This window comes from Dermacentor albipictus, chromosome 8 (assembly GCF_038994185.2).
Source record: "Dermacentor albipictus isolate Rhodes 1998 colony chromosome 8, USDA_Dalb.pri_finalv2, whole genome shotgun sequence".
Classification (NCBI taxonomy): domain Eukaryota; kingdom Metazoa; phylum Arthropoda; class Arachnida; order Ixodida; family Ixodidae; genus Dermacentor; species Dermacentor albipictus.
Genome location: NC_091828.1, coordinates 13,702,035 through 13,726,122, shown reverse-complemented (window position 1 = coordinate 13,726,122; position 24,088 = coordinate 13,702,035). Strand labels below are relative to the sequence as shown.

General features: G+C 47.1%; 1 protein-coding gene across 4 annotated transcripts in view; it reads right to left on the bottom strand.

Moving 5' to 3' along the window:
* The window catches only part of LOC139048620 (DNA excision repair protein ERCC-6-like), a 374,291-nt gene that overhangs the window by 144,812 nt on the left and 205,391 nt on the right, over positions 1–24,088 (bottom strand). For all 4 annotated transcript variants that reach the window (XM_070523067.1, XM_070523070.1, XM_070523068.1 and 1 more), the window contains one exon: positions 7,331–7,426. In XM_070523067.1, coding sequence (XP_070379168.1) covers positions 7,331–7,426 — 96 coding nt within the window. The remainder of the gene's footprint in view (positions 1–7,330; positions 7,427–24,088) is intronic.

Here is a 24,088-nt window from a genome sequence, read left to right as displayed (position 1 = left end):
GTTCGTTGTTACAGATGGCGCTTTTGAAAATGTTTGTTATATCAAACATTCAAAAATGTTAAAATGTACGGCATTATTTTCATCTGTTATTCTACCTAAACTGTATACTCGGTCAGTACAGTGCTCATCGCTTTCTACAGACTGGAAAATGGTGAGGGCGGTGCCAGTCCATAAGTAAGGTAACGCAGTATGTCCCGAGAACTACCGACACATCTCATTAACTAGCATTCCATGCAAACTCTTAGAACACGTAATATATTCTCACCTCATCGATTTCCTGGAAAGCAACTCGTTCTTCCATCCATCTCAACACGGTTTTAGAAAAACTTTTTCATACGATACTCAACTTCTTTGTTTCGTTAACAATTTGTTTGCCGCCTTAGATCAAGGATTTGATATTGACTGCATATGTTTAGATTTTGCCAAAGCTTTTGACACGGTACGTCATAACCTACTTACCCTTAAACTTAATCAGCTTAATATTGACCCAAATGTCTTGTCTTGGATTAAGGAGTTTCTTTCTAATCGACCTCAATATATCACAACCAATAACTATTATTCTGCTTTTTCAACAGTTACATCCGGAGTGCCACAAGGCTCCGTCTTGGGGCCTTTACTCTTCTTGATTTATATTAATGATCCCCCTAACTGTGTAACATCATCATCAATTAATCTGTTCGCAGACAATTGCGTAATATAGCGAAATATCACTAACCCTGATGATTCAGATAAACTGCAAGGAGATCTTCACAATGTATCACTCTGGTCTAAGAAATGGCTCATGAAACTGAACGCTAGGAAGTGTAAATCGATGCGCATATCACGTACAGCCAGCAATAGCAAGCAGTGCCGATATGTACTGAATGACACTTCATTAGCGACCGCTAACGCTCACAAATATCTTGGCCTTCACATAACTAATGATCTTTCATAGCATATGCACACTAATTATATTACTGCTAATGCTAATCACATGTTAGGATATATTCGTCGTAACTTTTCTATCGTCCCTACCTCGATAAAATTGACACTCTACAAAACCCTAGTCTGCTCAAAACTTGAACACGCATCTGCCATTTGGGATAACAATCAAGGATAACTAAACGTAAACCTTGAAGCAATTCAAAATCAAGCAGCTCGCTTTATTTTATCTAATTATTCCCGTCATTCTAGTGTTACATGTGTGAAAAAAACCCTGAATGTGCCAGATCCTTCATTACGCCGCAAATGTGCTCGTCTTTGCCTATTCCAAAAAGTTTATCACTCTAACCACGTGCTCAAGAATCAACTTATCACCCCACCTTTCTATGTTTTATCCCATTCTGACCACAGATATAAAGTTGCCGTCCCATCCTCCCAAACGAACGAGTATCATGATTCTTTTTTACCCCGCAAAAGTGTCGACTGGAACCACCTTCCTGCTTCCATCATTAAGATCACAGATATATCTTCATTCAAAACAGCAGTCTACCACGCTATCACTTAACATTGTCTGCATACCTTTGTCTGCATATTGGATTGCTTTGTTATGTACCACTCCTTTCTGTAGTGCCTTAGGGCCATGGAAGTATGTACATTAAATAAATAAATAAATAAATAAATAAATAAATAAATAAATAAATTGCAATGAAGAAGAAGAGCACAGGAACAAGGCCAGCCAGATCGTCTCTTCCATGCCTGCTGGGCAACCAGTGTGCCAGCCGGATCGCCAGAGCTTGGCACGAGTGTGAGCCGTTCGGGCAACCAGCTGTCCCTGCTCTGCGTCACCTGCCTCCTCGGTTACGAGGAGACGTTACCCTCGGAACTGTTCAGTGCACCCATTACAATTGGTGGAGGTGCGGGGTACTCAGGAACATCTACACCCTGGAACTCTGGTCTCGGACTCTGCCTCCCATCATGCCTGACTCTCCCCAGCCGACGCCGATGCCACCCCCCGTTGCCTGCTCTGGCGCTGTCCCGCAACGCCATCCAGCGGTACGGATGAACAGGATGTCAATGACTGGTCGGATACATACGAACGGGTGAGCTTGCACAATCGATGGGATGATACCACCAAGTTAAATGTCGTCATATTCTACCTTGCGGGAGTGGCTCACCTGTGGTTTAAAAATTACGAAGCCGACTTTCAGTCCTGGTCCGCGTTCAAGACCAGTTTCGCTGCAGTTTTCGGTCGTCCTGCCTTCCACAAGTTGCGCGCCGAGCAGCGGTTACGAGAGCGAGCGCAACAACCCGGTGAAACATTCACCTGTTATATTGAAGAGGTTCTCGACCTATGCAAACGTGTGGATCCGTCTATGCCGGAAAATGACAAATTGAAGCACATTTTGAAGGGCATCGCCGATGACATTTTTCAAATGTTGATCGCCAAGAGCCCGCGCACCATAGCAGAGCTCATAAACTTATGCCAAAGCTACGACGAGTTGAGGCAGCGCGAGTTGACCAGGCGCCCCTCAGTGGCTGACGAGGCCCTCTCTTCCATGACAGCCTTCTCTGATCGTTCCTCCTTGCTCACACAAATCCAAGCTTTTGTGCGGGAAGTTGCACGTCAGCTTTCTCTGCTACCCTTCACTGAGCTACAGCAGCCGCTGCCGCAACAGCCTCCTACACAGCTCGCTCCTACGCTCTAGCGGGTTATTGAAGACCAAGTTGCTGAGGCTCTACCAATGCAGCACCAGCAGTACCCTGCCGCAGCGCCATATACCGCGCCATATACCACATACACGTCATATACCGCTCAGGTCGCAAGTACAATGACGCTGACGCTCTGTCCCGCTCTCCGCTGCCAGCCGACACGGCCTCCCTCTCCACCATTAAGGCGGTATCCTCGGTCGCCATCGACACCTTCGCATCAGAACAGCGCAAGGATCCTTTGGTGGCCTCTCTTTTGGATCTCCTTTCTGGCTCGCCTGCATCTCCCATCACCCACTCCCTGCGTCGCCAGGTTGTCCATTTTGCTGTCCGGGATATACTCTTGTATCGACGGAACTACCAGCCCAATGGTCGCAAGTGGCTCCTGGTTATCCCTAGGACTTTGCGTTCCGACATGTGAGCGTCTTTCCATACTGACCCACAATGTGCACGCGCAGGCGTTTTGAAGACGTATGAGCGCCTGCGGCAACGTTACTACTGGCGAGGAATGTTTAATTTTGTCCAGAAGTTTGTCCGCTCGTGCCCGCAATGCCAACGCCGCAAATCTCCGCCTCATCCGGCCCATGGATTATTACAGCCGCATCCGTGCCCTGCTCGTGCCTTCGACCGTGTGGGAATTGACCTGTACGGGCCGCTACCATTAACACCTGCTGGAAAACGATAGATTATTGTCGCAGTTGATCACCTTACACGCTGTGTCGAAACCACTGCTCTACCTGCAGCGACCGCCAGTGACGTTGCAACCTTTCTGCTCCATCGTTTCATTCTTCGTCATGGCCCACCTCGGGAGCTGCTGAGTGATAGAGGCCATGTGTTTCTGTCGCAGGTGGTTGAAGCTCTGCTTGCTCAATGCCACATAGTTCACCGGTCCACCATGGCCTACCATCCTCAAACTAACGGACTTACAGAGCGTTTCAATCGCACCCTTGATGATATGCTCGCCATGTACGTTTCATCGGAGCATCCTAACTGGGACATCATCCTCCCATTTGTCACGTACGCAAATAATACGACAACACAAAGTACCACAGGATTTTCTCCATACTTTCTTCTCTACGGTTGCGATCCTTCTCATACCATCGATACGGTTTTGCCTTATACACCAGACGTGTCAGCATGTGCTCCCGTTTCAGCCGTCGCCCGCTACGCCGAGGAATGCCGTCAATTAGCCAGAAAGTTCACCTCCGCTGACCAACAACGACAAAAAGCCAATCGTGATGGCAACGCTACGAGTCCGAACTTCACTCCCGGCACCCTTGTCTTGTTGTCCGTGCCTTCTACCACGCCTGGACTTTCGACAAAACTTCTCTCGCAGTATGATGGACCATACCGCATCGTCGAACGGACCTCTCCGGTCAACTATGTCATAGAGCCGCTTACATCGACTTCTGACAAGCGCCGCCGTGGACGGGATGTTGTTCACGTGCGCCGCCTGAAACAATTCTATGACCCACTCGTCTCCACGTCGTAAGTCGCCAGGATGGCTTCACTTTTGCACCAGGGGTAATTGTAATGAAGAAGAGCACAGGAACAAGGCCAGCCAGATCGTCTCTTCCATGCCTGCTGTGCAACCAGTGGGCCAGCCGGATCGCCAGTGCTTGGCACGAGTGTGAGCCGTTCGGGCAACCAGCTGTTCCTGCTCTGCATCACCTGTCTCCTCAGTTACGAAGAGACGTTACCCTTGGAACTGTTCAGTGCACCCATTACAAAATAAATAAATATCTAGATGCAGTTTGAATAAGCAGCGTAGGAAAATTGTAAATGCAAAAAAATGCATTCGTTATAACTGATACCTCACTCTGGGATAGTGTCACGGCGCGGCATTGTTCAAGTCGGCGTTGCTGATCAACAAGTGCCAAAAGGAAGTAGGAACTGGTGAGCAAGACGGGTATTGCCGGACACTCAGGCAAGCAGCCGAAAATGTCGAAGGCAGGTTTACAGATTATTATATTGGGGGGGCATAACCTTGAGGCCCTGAGAGCCTTTTGTAGGAACCGCTGTGCATTCTCTAAAGCAGTGATTTGGGCTTGTTGGTAAGACATTGTGAGGCTTATAGCACGTGAAAAAGACAAGGACAAAAAAAAGGGAAACGTGACACACACAGGCGCTGCACACTCATAGCGCCTGTGTGTGTCACATCTCCCTTGCATCCTTGTCTTTTTCACATGCTATAAGCCTCACGGTGCATTCTCTGCCTCGTGCAAGCATTGAGAAGCTTGCTAAGACGGGAGGGGTTGCTAATACCCAGGCTCAAGTAGTGTCTGTGTGCAATCTCATGTCCACGAATTGCTGACAGCGTATGTATGTCAGAGGGTTTGGCGCCATATGGCCGGCTACCGTCGCTTCTGTGTTTGCCAAAGGACAATAGAGGTCCGCCACGAACTCAAGAATGTGTGGGTGTGTTTGTGTGGTGCAATGCAAGTGCACAACCTATAACAGTAAGGGGGGGGGGGGGGAATCACCCGTTCCCTTACCCCTAATTAAAAGGGGCATGGCCAAGACTTTGGGAGGAGTCATGATACAATTGAGTGAACTCGATTGGATCGTCACCAATATCTGCCATTCTATGACCAAGGGAACAAGGAAACTAGGGAAAGGAAAATTTATTTAAATGCAGGTTTTGAACCGAGATAGGCAGTCTAGAAGCTAAACCTATAATCTGCTGAGAAGCAGTCAAGGGGCTAGTGCTGTCCAGTATCGCTTGGGCCACCTAGCCGCGTCTCAACTCCGAACGACTAGTTGACGTACAACACGACAAACCAACATCTGCAACGAAGCTCATGGTAGTTCCCCTCAAGTTAGCTCAACCTGCTTGAGGAAAGTCGTCAGATCTAGACTCCCGGGAAACCCAGCCCAGCAATAGCATCAACTGCAACGAGATTGGCTTGCCAGCATTCTTCAGGAAAGCTCTGCCATCAACTCCACAACTTATGGAACTCTGTTTTAGTGGACCTCTGTTAAGTGTATCAGTAAAGTTTCGTTCGTTCTCCGTCCTCGCTTCACCGTGGGAACTTGAAGCTTCTCGGACGATGATCGGCAGTTGTTGATCAAAGGCAGGCAGGAAACGATGAGATCAGATGTACAAGAAATATTTATACGTAAACTTTTCTATATACATGGCAGGTAAAACAAATACATTACAAATTTGAACAATTGAGAAACAAAGTCTCACTCTTCGACTGTCTCAATGACTATTAGAGCCCAGACTCGTTTTAACGTACATAGTAAGGAGGCTCACTGATCTATCAGCAATCCTGATTTCAGCCAAGACTGAGGGACAGCATGTCGTCCCGATTTTTATAGCCCAAATACACAAAGAAAAAAAGGCGGTAGGGCCGTTGGCTCGTCCCACAGGTTCAGTTGCCAATCAGAGTCAACCGTTTGTTAAGCCACAACCCACAGGGATGGGCTTACTTTTAAAAATAAACATATTGGAAAACAAAGCTCTTTTCCTTCTTCGCCAAAACTCCGTTGCCCTCTCATTTCTCCGTAGTTAGTGACGGGCTCAGCAAAACACGCCAGGCCCGAACAAGTTATCGCTAGACCGTTTCAAATCCCAACGGTGTCTAGGCCGCAAATGTCTCGGAAGCAGGGGCATTGACACCACGTAGTGCCGCTGTACTCAAAGTTTGGCCATGTGGGAGACGGATGGCCCTCCTTGTCCTTCAAACTTATTGTCTACAAGACAAAGTTCTCCGAGTGCGTGTTTCCAAGATGCCATCGTCCGAATGCACTCTTAACGTGTGCACCGCATTACTACGGCGTGCACTGTAAGCTGGCCTTCGACACCACACAGGCAGTCGCACCCAACAACAAGGCTGGCGATTGCATTCCGGACGCGTAGAAGATTAGGTCCATGCTCATTGCATGCGGCACGGGGTCAGAGTTGCTAAGTCCTTCTTAACCTCGGCGGCGCCTCCAATTAGTCAGGCACTCGGGCGCCAGACCCACAATACCTTGTAAAGCGGTCCCTTTCAAGGCTGGTCTGTGTGACCGTCGGCGGACTGCCAACACCGTGCGCACAATACCGACTTCCTGGAATCGGCACTCGCCCTCCTGGCACCTGCCGCGACGCGTCACCCAACACTGCGCGGTGCCTGTGACCCCTCATAACACAGCAACTGTCGCCCCGCTGACATGGGGGGAAGTGAACCCCCTCTTTATACACAAAGCACACGGCCAATTCGTGACACTTAAGAACACGAACAATCAGAGCGACCTTACAGTATCCTTGTGTAGTGTTAGTTTTTATGTCCACTGTTAATTGCTTGTTGTATTTCTTTTGTCATCATCATTGATATACATTAAGTGCATGTGTGTTAGTGTTCTTGTTTGTGTTTTAATTTGCGCATTGTTGTCAGTCGATAAATACATATATATAATTTTTCGACTCCGACTCCTTCACTGTGTTTGCTTGAGTACGGAACGACCAACCAGCTTGTATACCCTCTCGACGGAGCATGGGTGACAAGCCGTGACAGACAGTATAAGTGGTTTTGACGGAAGTAATGAAAGTAGCCTGCTCTCTTGCTTTGCAATGATGCCATGCAATGATGTGGTCACTGCCATTTGTTGGGTGTGTTGCTAAACTGAAAGCATATTTAGCGCCAGCAAACAAGGACGGAAGGGAGACGGCAACACAATGCGCCACACACCAGTGCACACAGATAAAAGCGTGTACCTGAAGCCTTCCAACCAGGATGCTGGCAACGTCGGCTGAATCAAGGTACTGCTGGTACAGCGCCCTTTGATGGTCCGTGAAGCGGCAGAACAGCACCTGCGCAACAATTTTTCTTTGTACTCAGCTGAGACCAGGGACAAAAAATGCCTCACTAGCTGCAGAACATGCCAAAAACCAGAGTGAATTTTAGAGAAAATGTTGTGTTGCTGCTCACAATGTGTAGAAAATGTGTAGTCGTGTAGTGTGTGTGTAGTCGTACTTGCCTTTTGGACTGCGCCTTAGGCAACTGTACCATATGTTGTCTGAATAAACTCTTTGACTCTTTGAAACTCCTTGACTCTTAGTTTGACTGTCTTGATGATGGCTATAGACATCTTGCATAATGCTAACAACCCTGTGTGCACAAAAGTGCGGGCGAGCGCAGGACAGGCATAGAAAGCTTGTGGGCCACAAGGGTTCTGCTGCAGGTCTCATTGTGTTTGCTACAGTGGTCTCGCATACACAGAGCGTGTTCGCTGCATAACATGCCATTGCAAATGCAAGCTTCGTTCCGCACAGCAGGATAGGTAGCATATATTTTGACATGTTCTCAGGCTTGCACCACGAAGGCATCACTGACTATTACAGTGCAACAACAATGACAAAAAAGGCCTTGACTGCAGGATCTATAACTTTCGTCGTGTCTTCCATTCTTCCCGATTCCATCTTAGCAAATTACAGACAAGAGAAGTGCGTTATGCTGCGATATCTTATGTGCTGGTGTAGCAATCCAGCGCCATCATTTAGCATGCACTATCGAAGTGGTTTCACAAGCAGTGGAGTACTCGACCACACTATGAGGTCGGCTTGTCTCAGGCACTGGTGCCCATCGTATCATTCTTGGCTCAAGAAACGGGACTGTTCTTGTCTATACGCAGCTTTAGATGAGCGGCATACAGCTTATGATGGCGATGTAGCTCATAAATGTGAAATACTAAAAAATGGTCAGCACAGCTTGTAGCAGAACATGCATGGCCCATACACTTTGTATGTGTGTCGTTCCTTCGGTCGCCCTCACGTTGTGGGAGCACCCGCTCCCATTTCCTCCCGTGTACTCGCATCATCCCGTTCGCACGTGGCGGATGGGTTGAGCCGGCATAGACAAGAAAGAGAGGCACTACGCGCCCTCCCTTCTTCTGTCGCTCTTGTGACGTGCGTACCCCTCTCCCCCATTCTGCTCGCGGGAAAGGGAAACGTGTCCAGCGGGCGAGGAGGACTTCCCCTCGCAAAAAGGTAAAAAGGCATAAAAGCGCGCCACCCAGGGAAACTCGCTCTCTTGGGACGCCGGACAACTGCACCGCCTGGACGAAATCACCTGCTGGAACCCGTGAGTGACCTCATTTGCCTGACCAACCCAGGCAACGAGGCAAGCCTATTTAGTACCATTACTGAGAGGACGTCCCTCGGCGAGTGTTCATTACTGCTGGTAGCAATAAACGTTATTACAGTTGACGCCGCTGGTTGCCTTATTCGTTCGAACTCGACGTAGCCGCGATTCCCGCGCTATGGGTTGGGAGTACCACGAAGCGACTGCGTGGGGCTAGATCCGGAGCTCACCTTCAGCCCTAGCTGCACATACAGTGGAACCCCCACAACACCTACCCTTCAGGATAGTGGCAAAAACATAATGTGTGCACAAGGTTGTCGGCACTGCTGCGGTCTAATTGGGAAGCAGTTTGCCAGCCAGATACCAGCCAGGTCAAGTCCAATGTTGAAGGACTGAACCATTCTGCACTGACACAAGTTATGGAGGTTGAAGAGATTGTGCACTCATGTTATGCCTTCATGATATAGGCAGGCAAGTAGAATGTGTAGAATGTTCAGTTCAGTTCAGTTTATTATTCTTTAAATACAATGAATTGGTAAGAGACAATATACAGACGACGGTCCCAAAGTCAAAGACTGGAACGGGACCCTCGGTTAATAATAACAATGTAGAGATGTATTCAAGAAGAGCAAGCTAACTACACAATCGCGAAAATACAACATAGAAAAGAAGATCAATGAAAACAAATTGAATGTATACAAGCCTAAAGTGCAAAACAAAAAACTGTCAATGTACACACAATTGACAAATGTAGTGTAATGAATGACGTAAACTTAGTTACACATATAAAACAGCTTAACGGCATGACTAAATGTATGAAAGGATGAAGATTTAATGCTGACGGGTAAACCTTTCCACAGTTTTATAGCAGCGAATGAAGATGTCATTTTTCCATAATTAGAATGAACCATAGGTAGTAGAAAATTGGAGTTACGCGCAAACCTGGTATTATTGTTATTGATGAGGTGCCTGGAATCGATGAATTGGTATGAGAGGTGTTTAGTAAGTAATTTATAAAACATAATTATTAGATGATAGTTGAACAAGTTCGTTACAAAAAGGATGTTATTTTCATGAAGTAGTAGAGTAGCACTTGTGAAAAACCCACTGTTAGTGGTAATGCATATTGCTTGGTTTTGTAAGTGCAGAATAGACGAGATATGACAGTTATATGTGTTTCCCCAGGAAACAATACCATAATTAATATGACTGTGAATGAAGGCAAAGTATAATGCTAATAAAGCGTTTTTAGAGACATATGTTCTTGACTTTATTAATGATCTAATATCGAAGGCACACTTTTGCTTAATAATGAAGGCAATGTGTTGAGAAAACTTAAGGTTAGAATCTGATTTGATGCCCAAAAATGATACTACACAGTCAGAGACGGGAATGTGATGACCATCTAGAGTTATCTCAGGCAAGTGAGGTAGTATTCGTTGGCTAGAACGGAAAATCATAAATTGAGTTTTTGAAGGATTGATAATTAAATGATTGGACAAACACCAAGCAACATATGGTCAAGCTCATTGTTTAGTTTAAGAATTAGGGTAGTTAAAGAATTGTCGCACATCGATGTAGTGGTATCGTCTGCTAAAACCCAAATGCCGAGTACCGACTGGCAGGAACAACCTAAGCCTTATCTGCACATGCTAAAAAGAATCCAGTGCCAACCAATCAGTCATGGACATGTGCAGGTAACTGCACATGTCTATGACAACCTGAAGACAATCCAAGACAACCTGCAGCTACCTGAAGGTTGCAAAATCAAATGCTGGGACAGCTGGCACCAAGATAAATGTAAACAAGCTATAGGCATGGGAGCAACCAGCATGCACTTGGCATAGTTGGCCCATTTAAGTGTTGCCAGCTTGGAAATATGTAATTACGTTTACTGAAGAGCTCTAGTGGTATTCTCAAGTGAGAGCATGCGGGGATACGATTACTTTTGCAAGATTTCATGCATCTCAGCACGGGACATGCACTGGGCCGACCTCGCTATTTGCTGCCAGCACAACAAACAACCACCGATGCGTCCGATGCCAAGGCATGAAATCACATGTAAGTGATTGTATGCGTGAAACTGATTGTTCAACTATACGTGCTCACAGAGGTCACATTGTTCATTTGAATCGATGAGTTGGTGTTGAGTGATCATATTCGACAAGACACAGAAAAAAGGTATATAATTTCCATGCTGACCCACTTGGGCTTCAATTTCAGCAAGTTGTTTCAGCTGATGGTGCTCTCTTCCCCTCTAAGGAAAGAGCTGGGGCTGCAGAAGGTGTATGAAAATGCATGCCACCTGTGACCAGCTAGAAGTTTCACATGAAAAACATGAGAGCAATAATCGAATGTATGCATGGTTATACAGACCAGGCTCATTATTACTCAACCAGGGCATGCCATTAACATCAACTGCCTACACACAAAGCACACGCCAAAAGACGCACCACTGGTGGCTAAGTGCATTCGAGAAAGGAGGCAGCTGTCCACCATGGATTTCTCCATCGTTGCTCATGCTTCTCTGTTTGATTCAAGCATTTGGAATGAAATAAGTGACACTTGTCACATGTGTGCAGTAGCTAAAGCTTCAAGGCATGTCAAAGAACAATTGTTGCATGGTGGGGTGCTCAAATACCTGCCAAAACTTGCCAGCAACAAGATTCTATTCGATCAGTCTCGCGAGGCCTCATGAGCAGGAGCAATATCAGCAATGAATCACAGCCGTTCGGTGGGAAATTTCTTGTTATCAAGCTTTCTTTAGTCATCCCGGTGTTTGTGGCACCTGATCATGCTTAAATGGGTAAACGATGACGTTGATGATGGCCTGCCCATGTTTTGGTTCAGTTTTCTGCATTGCTGTATGCGGGTTAAAGCTTAGGTTTGAAATGTTGTATGTTACCTTTACTGTTTGCTACTTCCTTACTCTGCTGCTCTTACTAGAGTGCACGACTGTACAAGTGCATCGTGTTGTGTGTTACAGGTTCTGAGGCTTGCAAGGACTGCTCTTGTTAGTCCTGTGCAGCCCATTAAGTTGTTGCTGTCACGCAGTTCATGTTTATGGATCTACCTTTTGCTAGGCTTCGTGCATGTTGAACGGTTGCTAGTTTCTTCATGCCAAACTGATTCATTTTTATTAAATACAAGGTTTTCCCTTGCCTCATTTGTTTGAAGTTTGTTTATTTTCGAACAATCATGTACAGATTATTTGTGGAAGCTGGCGAAAAGGAAAATAAATGCCTGACAAAGCGCCAGCTACACATAAGCACAAACACTCCATGAGAATAACAAAAAGATAACTGTCAATAAAATAGCAATTCATAGTTTAAAAAGTTTAAAAAGTAGTGAAAACCACATATAACTGCAAGGATACACAATATATGTAAAAAACAAGAATAGGGTTAACCAAGGGGTCCGATTTTTATTAGTCATATCATGAGAAACCAACAAACACTGACACCAAGGACAACATAGAGGAAATTCCATGTGCTTAATAACTGAAATAAAGAAATGATAAATTAATGGAAATGAAAGTGAATGAAAAAAAAACTTGCCACAGGAGGGGAACAATCCCAAAACCTTCACATTTCACGTGCGATGCTCTACCAATTGAGCAGTACTCCCCAAGATCTTCGAAGCCGTTATTGAACTTTCAATCCAAGCATTCAAATGTAGTAGAAAACAGAATTGCCATGTCGTGCCTTAAGCCTTCCCTCACCAGATCCTGCATGCACAAAATGAGCGCCGGTTTTAATGCACAGGTCCAGTGTCTACTAAAAGCAGGTTATCCTAGCATAGCAGTGGCCACTGTGGCTGAACGCCTCAAGAAGTCGGTTTTGAGGGGGACGGATGTGATTAAAGAAAGCAGTAATAGCAAAAAAAAGAGTAGTGGCTATTCCGTACATTCATTCAGTATCGCACAGGCTTAAAAAATTTGCAAATAGATATGATGTCAATGTTGCTTTCACTGCTCCCAATAAGCTAGGTAAGATATGCGCTGCCTCGCAGAGGAAAAAGGAGCAGATAAAAGGCAGAAAAAGAACAGATATTTGTCCAGTGAAGCACAATAAGAACAACAGTTTTACTGACTGTCGTATGGGTGTGGTTTATAAAGTTCCCTTTAGCTGTGGCCAGTTCTACGTTGTGGGGATGCGCAACCCTCGCGCCTACCCTGATAGGTTGTTTTCCCGCATAGCACCGTCTCCGTGCGGCGTCGCCGCGTGGGCCGCGGCGTTGGAGTGGTACAAGCGTGGTGCGAGAGATGGCGCGAGCGTCGCGCCGCTGCGCGGTTACTTGGGTGTGGGAGACACAAGGCGCTCTTTTTTGGGTTCGAGACAGCCAGCGGGATGGACGTGCCGTGCCGCACGTGCAGCGACCCTTTTTCCCGGCGGGTCGGCGAACAGCGCGGACATTCCGTGCGCGCGGCGACCGATGCTTCTGCGAGACCGCCTCACGTGGCCGCCTTCGAACGCGCCACGATTCACGTGACCATACACGCGAACGACCAGGCGTTGGGATCCAGCATGGGGCGAACATATTCGCTCACTTCTGGTCGTGGTTAGTCGGACTTCTAGATTTGTCGCGCGCCCATCGGCATGTTTTGTGGACAGCAACTCGGCTAGCAGGCATTGATGTATGAAAGGTGCAATAAATGCCCTTGTGATTGTTTGCACTACTGTGTTGTAGTTCCTTTGTCCCAAGAGTACGGTGTGAGAATCCCACATCAGACCCCACAACGTAGGGCAAATGGGGCAGTTTATCAATAAGAGGCTAACTGAACATAAAAGGACGTTAACCGGTGGATCGCCTTTTAATCTTTTCCTACATTGCCAAGATTGTAACTGCACACCAGAGTTAGATGAATGCACAATATTGTGCAGGCATAAGAATGAAGATACGCGACTTATGGTAGAGGCATGGCATATCTATAATGGTGGAAGAGCGTGCGTGAGTCAACCTTCGATTACTTTACATAAGGAAGAGATTTAGTGCCTTAACAGCTATCTCTCACACAGACCGGCACATGTACACGACTGACACGTGGTGATACCATTCCAGAGCTTGCACAGATGAGCTTTGTGTCTTCTTTCTTTTTTTCGCCTCAGTGCTCCCTTTAGTTATAGTCAGCGTTCGTGTTGTCCACTTCTCTTGTGTCCTGTCTGCACGCCTCATCTTTTTTGCATAATGAATACTTATCGCAATAGGTTTGGCAGTAATAGCTGTGAATTCGACGTTCAATGACCCCGGAAAAGGAGTTTAGTAGAGTAGTTTGCTGGGCCAGTTGGTGCATAGTGAATGTATAATGGTTTCCAGCAAGTACGGACGCGAGCACAAGAAGTAGAAACAGACAGGACAACGCTGGTCTGGAAAAGAATTTGCTGGTACCGAAATGAGAACCTGAGTGTGTAGCTGCATTTTCTCGTTACATGGGCAGGCGAGTATTGCGGTGAAGCTGCCGCAGTGAGCAGCTCTTGAATGCGCGTGCCTCATGCGTTTTCTTGTTTACATGGGATCTAGCGGATGCGAATGGACATGTATCATACGATCACAGCTTGCCAAAGTACTGAACGCTGGTGCAAAAAAATTGTGTATTGCAGGAACGTATGAACCGGTAACAAATGAGCGTAACTCTATTCAGTAATTTTTTATGTTCTCGAGTGCAAACGTTGGCGCCGGGAAAATGTACGTAACAGGAATATATCAATGAGGTTCTACTCTATACAGATGCATGTCGCAGCTGATCCTGCTAAGCTGCATGCCTTGCACCATCTAGTTTTGCACAAAACAATTACTAATTACTACAATTTCCTCTATCACAAAAGAGCAACTTGACAAATTAACAAACAACAAGAACAGCCCAATCGACGTCTTTAAACCACGACGGCACTCTCTGTCTTGTGGAATGCCTTGGCTCTGGAACATTAATTTCAACTGGTGTACTGTGGGAATTTAGGTGCCTTCTCGCACCTCGTCCGCCAGCTCACGCGTTGTGCTTAGCTCGATCTCCGGGAACCACCACCGTAATGGCAACATGGCAGACACGGCATGCGTACCGGAGCTACCGCTCCGCGCAAATCGTGCTTCTCCCTCCTGGGATCGAGTCACCGTGACAGCAAGCGTCACCGGGACGTGCCCTGATTGACCTCCCAAGTGGGGGCTCCCGGGCGCCCTCCCCACCCGAGCTCTCTTTCACTGAGCGGTTCATTGCCGCGACAGATGCTCACAGACCTGTAATGAGGTGGTTACGTGGAAACTTTGCTACACAAATTTTTGGTCTCGCACTTGGTGGACTGCTGTCTGGTTAGCCATGACACAGTGGGCATGCGCACTCAATCGGTCTGGCAGTGAACCTTAGCCTGCAAGTGCCGCACTGTGCTGTACCTTGGGTGAATAAACCTGTGCTTTTTGGCAATCTGACTCTGGAGCCTTCTCTACACCCTGTCAGAGAGTTGACTAACAGTGGCATAGTGCCTTTCTGCATTGCGAAATGGGGGAGTGTCGTGCCCTTTCCTGACCGTGACTCGTAGGGCAACCCACCGTAGACAACCACTGTGCAAATCCATCTCCACAGTCCCAACACATGCCAGGGTTTTCTGTCACTAGCCAAGCAACATTACTGCTTCACGTGAACAGCTTCTTGCAACAGTAGACAGTGTAACTGGTTGGGAGCAGAACGCTAACATATTCCAGTTCCAGGTGTGGCCATCATTAAATTTGTAAGTGTCCTGACCACATTGATTGATGCTGGTGAACGAGCTTGAGTACCTCAATGTGCACTTAGGCACGTGACCTGGCAACCTGACTCGTGCTGGTGGACCTGTTATTATTTAGAATGCTTCGCAGCTCATCGACAGTCAGTGAAGACTGTCGACTTGCGTACTGCTTTTCTGTTACTCGCAGCAGATGGCTTCCATCTCTGCCTGCGCGTCTAAGAAAAACTGCTCACTCGGCACTCCTACAAGATCCAGTTTAGTTCTTGGGTGATGGCCACGCAGAAGTACTGCAGGCTTCAATTCTGTGGTGGCATGCGTCATGAAATGGTACACTCCAAGATATTCGATGATGGCTTCATTCATAAGCTAACGTTCTCAAGTATAAACTTGAACATACTCTTTGAGTATCCGGCTAAATCTTTCGACTTGGCCATTAGTTTGCAAGTGATAGACAGCGGATACGCATGGACAATGCCGCATTCCTTGAGAAAACTATCAGACTCGCATCCTCTCAACTGACGGTGTAACATTTGCGGTGCTGGTCTCATTCTACGTTGGGGCCTGCAGACAAGATTGCCCCGCTTGCCACGATTTCTTTTCTTTGTTGCCACCCCTTGATTGGCTACTTAGTGCACAAAAAGCGCATGGCTGAAGGAATAAATGTGATGGTCTTTATGACGCTGCGTGGGTCGTTCGTTCCTTGGGCCGGTCGTCCTGCCGCCCTCGGCGTCTAGCCGCCAAATACATAACAGCTGGTGGCTGCGGACAGAGGATGGAGCGCACATCGGCGGTAGCCTTGGCGTCCGGTTTGGTGAAAGCACGGCTTACTTGACTTCACTGAGAGCATTAGCGATGTTTACTTGGTAGTCGAGGCATTTTGACTCTGCTAACTATAAGCAGTACGTGTAAGAGTGGCACTTGTTAGCATCAGTCATGAACCTCGCATCGTTAACGAAACCCAACCTAGTGTTGCTTGCTGAAGAGTTAGGTATCCCAGTATAGAAGTTGATGTGCAAGCCTGTATTATTGAAGCAATATCCAAATGCGGAGCGAACGACGATGAAGTCGAGGAATGTTGGAAGGCAATTTCTCAACAGCTAAAAGAACGAGAGGTAGAACAGAAGTTAAAAGAGATGCAGCTGCATAGCCTTGAACAAACTGACAGTTTCAACATGTGCGGATACATGCAACCTTTTAAGGCTGGAAGTGACATCACTTTGTACCTCGTCAACTTTGAGAGTACATGTACTAGAACAGCACTTGCAGAAGAGACCTGGTCACAATGCCTATTGACATTGCTTCCAAACGAAGCAGCAGACGTAATCACGAGAATGCCAGATGAAGATGCGCGTGACCCCAATAAAGTAAAGCTTCAGCTGAGGCAAAGGTACAGCTTGTGTATAGAAGCCCTAAGGACGAAGTTTCGTAACATGAGATGTAGCCAAGGAGAGTCATTCTCAGAATTCGCCTATAAATCCATGAACTTGTTGGAAGAATGGCTTAAAGGTGCCAACACATACGAAAACAAGATACGTCTGATTGAAGCATTTGCACTAGAGCAACTTTATGCGTCTATTCCAGGGCAAATGCGCTTGTGGATTCAGGAAAAGACAAACGTAGAGACATTACAAACCGCAGCTAGTTTGGCTGACAAATACTGTTCCTGCAGAATGGAAAGTTCGGAAGAACTGCGAAAGAAACTGTCGAGAGTATTCAAGAACCTATACCCACGTGCCGTCCCATCGATGGCGTCATTATCAGTGCACAGGCAAAACGGGAGAGCATGTAGAAGTTTGTGTATGCCTTCTAATAAAGTTAGTTGTGAGTTCAGCATTGTCCTGTGTGTTTCCTACCTTTTGTCTCTGTTGTCTCGTGCTGCCCCTTCAAGATGTTTTACCAGTAGCAACTCACCCAAATGTCGTCGATTCTTCATACCTTGTCTTTCATTAAAAGTTGCTTTGTCTGGTGGAAACAGTGCCGATTCATGGAAATAAGTGATGTGATCGCCTATCGGAAGTCCCAAGGATCACCTGGATTACAATTTTATGACTGTAAGTGGGCTTTTGGATGTTTTATGGCCACTTTTATGTCGACAACGTCTCCCACCTAGCTAAGGGTAACGCTAGCGTTGAACAAACGCGGCAGCTCGGCGGCAGCCGAAGCCCCTGGCGCCCGCTTCGAAACCCCGCTGTGGAGGCACGATGACCATGGAGGTGACCATAGAGGGTACAGAAATTACCTCCGAAGAATTGAAAACAGCGGATTGGATCACGAAAGTGGGAAAACATGTCAAGGAGCTGCAGGACCTTGCAAGAGGTGAATGACGAGAAACCCAAAACAACGGCGAGTGGGCGAAACGCGTAACTGCGTTCGGGGAAGGCAAGAAGGCGGCAGCGGCGAACGCCGCGTATAGAAGCTGGGGCAGAAGATTACGGAGCGTTCAATTGTGTCGCACCTCCTGCGATTACCGGCGGACTACAAGTTTCGAACCAGGGGGAGGGAAATAGTCGGACGACTGGGTCATTAAAGCCGACCGATACGCGTCGCAACCCTTAAAGTTCTGAGGTACGCACGTGTCCTCATCGTGACAGAAAACGGCCTCCGTGGCTTGATAATTTTGTTTCTGTGGTGTAGAGCGTATTGCCGTCTTCGAAATGCCACGGCTAGGGGCCTCGCTGTGACATTTAGGAGACAGTCCACATGTTTCATTAACACAGGTATGAAGTGGTCCTTGTAGTGGTGCAGTGAGTTTTGTGCCGTGTTCCTTGTCAGACTTTGTTTGAGTGACTGCCTGTGTTTTGGTGCTCAAGACTGGTGCGCGTGTATGTGAACTTGGGCGGGAACGGACTGAATTTGTTGTGGACTTAAGTGCGTACATTGTGTGCGACTGGTGCGCGTGTGTGAACGTGGGGGGGAACGAACTAAAATTGCCTTTGGACTTAAGTGTGCATCTTGTGTGCACGTTTCACTGTATGCTTACTTTGTTTCCAGGAGGGGATGATGTAGTATAGTATCGCCCCCTGTCAGATCTCTGTGTTATCATACATTTGTTTCATAGTAGTTTAGCTAGATGGCGCGCCCCCCATCTGTCTTGTGACGAGCTGGGACCAATCAGGAGGTATCATCTGGTGTGTGAAGCCTTTATTAGGAATAAACGGCCGCGGGTCGGCTGAGTCTTCATTCCGGTTTTCATCGGGAGCAGTTAGCTCCGAGTCTCCTTCACTGCGTCGGCGCTCGCGCGCGTTTGCTGGCCGGGGGCCCCCACTTGCCTGCCGCTGCCGACACAACACCTGCGATAGCTAACTGGCATCCTGTCTCACGGAGTTAAGCGCGGGATACATGGAGCGTTCTTTCACGGCGAACATCGCGCGGCGGGACGCCGCCGGTGGTTCGCTGGCTTCGCTGGCTTCGCTTACATGCAGCGACAAACGGGCGGACGCCACCGCGCGCCCGACGCATTGTTGCCAGACTTTACGAATGAGTTTCTGGATAACGAAAAAAGAATAAGCAGAATTTTTATTGTATTATTTATTGTTACTGACTAAACAACTTCGAAAAAAGTTTCATAGAGGCACTTACGAACGATTTCTACGCATTTCATTTAGCTGCAAGCATTTTAGCGGGCTGGCGTTGCGCCGTCTGGCGGGTCTGGCTAAGTTGAGTGAGCGATCACCGCGGAGTGCAGGCATTGCAGAAGGTTTTGTGGATCTCCAACAGCGACGTTTACTTCGCGCAAAAATTAATTGTGGTTATTGATGTTTACTTCAGTGTCAGTTCCTGTTTTAAAGCCTCCTCAAAGAACTAGCGTTTTGTACTGCAGCTGGAGAGGATAGAATTATCGATATTGGGCGTGAAATGGGCAGCTCTCGTTACGAGCGTGAGACTAAAGTAACTTGGTAAAAAAAAATTAGAATAGTTACTAATCTAAACGCGCGGTGTAAACAGCGCCTGAAGCTGCTGAACCCAAACACGCGTCCTGGCACCCAAAACATTCCGTGTGTGCACGCACACATAGATCGTGCACTGGTTTTGAAAGCTATATACTGAGATAGAGGGGAATGAAAAAGAAATAAAACAACAACAGGAAAGCAGGAGGAATGAGTTTGATGGGACATCAAGGGCGCAAGAATTATATAACTATCCTACAATTAGAACGACAATAAGTTGGTGCGACGAATATATAAATCAACGCGGTCGTGTACCGAAAGCACAAAGGGTGGTATCATCAGGTGATCACTTCCGCATATAAATTTGTTTTCATCAGTACCAACATTGTAAACTTACCTTCCGGATCGGTTCCGATATCGGCGATGATCTCTGCCCATGCCGCAGCTTTCTTTCGCTGGTCCTTGTAGTCCGGGCGACCACAATCCCAAATTATGCCACGTATTTGCACTGCTGAAATGAGCTTATCATTGTATTCTAGTCTCGCTGCTTTCGATGACTTTGCCATGGTTACAGTGCTGTCCCTAGAGCACTTGGATATTGTGCAGCCTCCTCGCACCTCTTCTATCCACGACAACCGTATACCGAGTGGGCGCTTTCTCTTCGTACCAAAGCTTGGCTTGTCCGGAACACCCGCTTTCTCTGTAAACTATTCTCACGCCTTTCGGCATTTCACGTGGAAGCAGAATCCTTCGGTATCTTCACATGTGCGCTCCTTGGACGCTCCCCGGTGCCGTGCGTCACCATATGTGTCTCATTAGTTTCGTCTGCCGCTTACCTCAGGGCGTACAGCTTGCCGTGTACCCTTCTGGATTTCATTAGGCTTTTAGCGTAGCAGTTTCAGTTGTCCCTTTGTATGCTATCTTTGCTAGCGTCGCCTTTTCTATACGTACGCCGACAACAGCATGTGCAAGCTGTGACACGGAAGTCAGCAATTTATAAAAGTTGCTTTATTTAGTGTACGCATTTTTTAAAATTTGCTTTCGTACGTTTAATTTCTTTTCTCGTTCTTGCTGCCGGCCATTTTTGGCGATGTGCCTCAGTCGAAAAACGATGCGGTGCCATCAACAATTTTCCCCGATGTTCCAGAGTATGAATGGAAGCCTACTACTTGGAAAAGAAAAGAGCGCAATCTGTGTGATCAAGCACCACCAAGAGTTGCGAAAAGACGAAATATTGTTCAGATTAGCCACTGCTAGCTCATAGCACCCACGCGACGGTTATAGTGACGCCGGCGTCACCAGTAAATTCAAAGAGTTTAATAACCTCATCACCCCCGACGAAAGTTAACTTCTTAAAACGAGGAAATGTTATTGAGCACATCGGCACCAATTCTTTTTTTTTTTTAGACTTCCATGATGTACTTATTGGAGTCCGCCGAGTTTACTGCAATTTGACGTTGTAAATATGGGCAAAGTTTACCTTTGCTGTCACTTATTTTCCTGCATTTCGAGTAATAATCAACACTTACGCAGAATAAAGGCTTTAAGCAGGATATTTCACAGTAATTGCAATTTTTGAAAGGGTTGGTAAGAAAACTGTACTGCATATATAATTATCTCTTTCGTGAGCACGTCACTTAAGTTTGTAGACGAGAAATATGTATACACAAATTTGTACTCTTCATTTAATGCTCTGAAACATTCAATATTCGGCTGTAACAATCGATGGTGTCCTTTTCACGCGCAGAGAGACCAAAAGTGCGCGTCCAAACAAGCGCAAATGCCAACATTCCGTCGCTCCAGTACGGCCGGCGCTACGGACGCTCCCACGGAGGCACCAGCTAAAAAGGAAAAACACACAAAAACATTCGGCGGCTACTGAAAGTCGGTGGGAGATCGATCGTCGCGACGCCTGGTGAGCACGAGATGCACTCCCGCCACTTCCGACGGAGTCGATCGCCAGGCGTCGGTTTTTCCGATCGGTCCGGAAAGCCGGCGGGAGTCAAATTTTTGGACGCCGAGGGGCGAGCGTTCGACGCCGGGCGTTTTTCGCCGCCTGGACGCCGGTTTTTCGCTCCATGTATCCCAGGCTTTACTGCTGACTTGTATTGCACACTCGTTAATGATGCCCATAAGATTATCGTTCATATCTTCAGCAGTAAGGTCCTCTTCCCGAGTTAAAGCCGAATACCTGTACTGTAGCTTGATCCGGAATTCCTCTATTTTCTCTCTTACCGCTAACTCATTCATCGGCTTCTTATGTACCAGTTTCTTCCGTTCCCTCCTCAAGTCCAGGCTAATTCGAGTTCTTACCATCCTATGGTCCCTGCAGCACACATTGCCGAGCATGTTCACATCTTGTATGATGCCAGGGTTAGCACAGAGTATAAAGTCTATTTCATTTCTAGTCTCGCCATTCGGGCTCTTCCATGTCCCCTTTCGGCTATCCCGCTTGCGGAAGAAGGTATTCATTATCCTCATATTATCCTGTTCTGCAAACTCTACTAATAACTCTCCTCTGCTATTCCTAGAGCCTATGCCATATTCCCCCACTGATTTGTCCCAAGCCTGATTCTCGCCTACCCTGGCATTGAAGTCGCCCATCAGTATAGTGTGTTTTGTGTTCACTTTTCCCATCGCTGATTTCACGTCTTCATAGAAGCTTTCGACTTCCTGGTCACCATGATTGGATGCAGGGGCGTAGACCTGTACGACCTTCATTTTGTACCTCTTATTAAGTTTCCCAACGAGACCTGCCACCCTCTCGTTAATGCTACAGAATTCCTGTATGTTACCAGCTAGATTCTTATTAATTAAGAGTCCGACTCCTAGTTCTCATCTCTCCGCTAAGCCCCGGTAGCCCAGGATGTGCCCGCCTTTCAGCACTGTATATGCTTCTTTTGTCCTCCTAACTTCGCTGAGCCCTATTATATCGCATTTACTGCCCTCTAATTCCTCCAATAGCGCTGCTAGACTCGCCTCACTAGATAACGTTCTAGCGTTAAGCCACGGCCGCTCAATGGAAACGCACTTGGTGCGGCCCGTCGCGTCGCGCCGGTTTTACTGGGCTAGTTTACAGTTTCCGCCGTCGGGGCACCACTGCTCCTGGACGCTTTGCAGGAGGAAGAGCGCCTGAGCGCCGCAGAGCCAGTGGGTCTCACGTGTCGCGGCGGGTTTCTTTATGATATACGACTGCCCTACTGGATCTGCGCACGTGTGTGATCGTGTACGGTGTGAACAGATGTTTTAGCACAGACAGTGTCACGCCGCGCAACTGCTGTGTGCTGCTGTGCAGCACCAACACAAGGAAAGATCCGACGATCCGATATCATGAATTTCCGTGCGATCCTCAACGGCGGGCAGCATGGTTGAAGAACATTTCCCGGGAGGGGCCAGGTGGGAAAGGCACCAGGTGGGAGCCAAGTGATAAATCACTGGTATGCTCACTGCACTTTACGGACGCGGACTACAATAAACAAACGAAACTGAAGATTCTGCATCCGACAGCAGTTCCGACTGTGTTTCTGCACTGCCTGCAATACATGCAAAAAGAAAGTGAGCAAAGAAGAAAGAAGAGGCCACGAATTGACTACTCTGCTGACTGCACGGCTCAAAGAAAACAGAGCCCAAATGTGAGTGGAAATGAACTTGATCAAGAGGCACGCACAGAAGTTGCTAGCGAAAGTGCCTTGTTAGTTCAGAATGTATGCCAGCCCGCATTAAAAGTCGGCTGTGATAATTCTGCGCTGGTTTAAGAAGCTTGTCAGACAACATTCGATATTGCGAGAGTGATAGATGATGCAAAGAAGACTGAGCACAGGCTGAAAATGAAAATAGCCCGTCAGTGCAAAGCACTACAAAAGCTGCAAGCTGAGCACGACATATTAAGAGAGCGTTTGCAACGGTACGAAGTGAACAAGGAGATTCAAGATTTCAAGAAGGTAATCAAATCATCCGAAGCCGGGGACAAAACAGCTCTCTTCATCAAAAATCAGGTTGCTAATTGTTGCAAGCAAAAATCAGTGTACAATGAACCTGTCTTGAGAGAGTGTGTGTTATGGAAAGCGTGCTCAAGCAAGGGGTATGAGCATGTTCGCTCGAGAAGCCTTTTCAAGCTACCGTGTCGTACCACACTACAAAAATATGTGGGTCATTCAACAGGAGAAGTTGGAGTCACATGCCTCATCAGAAAACGTCTTCGTGTTGAGTACGAAAGCCTCAGTGTGCCGCAAGAGGCTTTCTGTTCACTCATCATCGATGAAATGGCGATTGCACAAAAAGTAATCTATGACCGGGATGTTGACAAGGTTTTTGGCCTCGTAGACATCGGCTCTGCAGAGCATGCTAAAACAGTCCCTCAGGTGGGAAATCGCCTGCTGTGCTTTGTTTTAAGTGGGTTGTCGACACCTTACATTATACCAGTTGGTTATTTTTTCACACGCTGCCTAAAGAATGACAAGCTTCATTCTATGACTATGGAAGTAATGAAAACAGTGGAAGAAATAGGTTTTCACGTGGCCAGAATAGTGACGGACAGCCATCAAACTAATGTTGCCCTATTCAGATCCCTTTCAGGGGATGGTGCACTTGCCCACGCTGTGCCTCACCCATTCAGAGAAGGTGATCCACTCTTCCTGTCCTTTGATCCAAACCATTTAATCAAGAATCTCCGCACCAACTTCCTAGAAAGGGAAATGGTAGATGAAGGGCAAGCCATTCGAGGTGGATTCTACCTCAAGAAACTTTTCTAAATTCAAACTCATATCCTCGTTAAGCCCGTAAGGTTCCT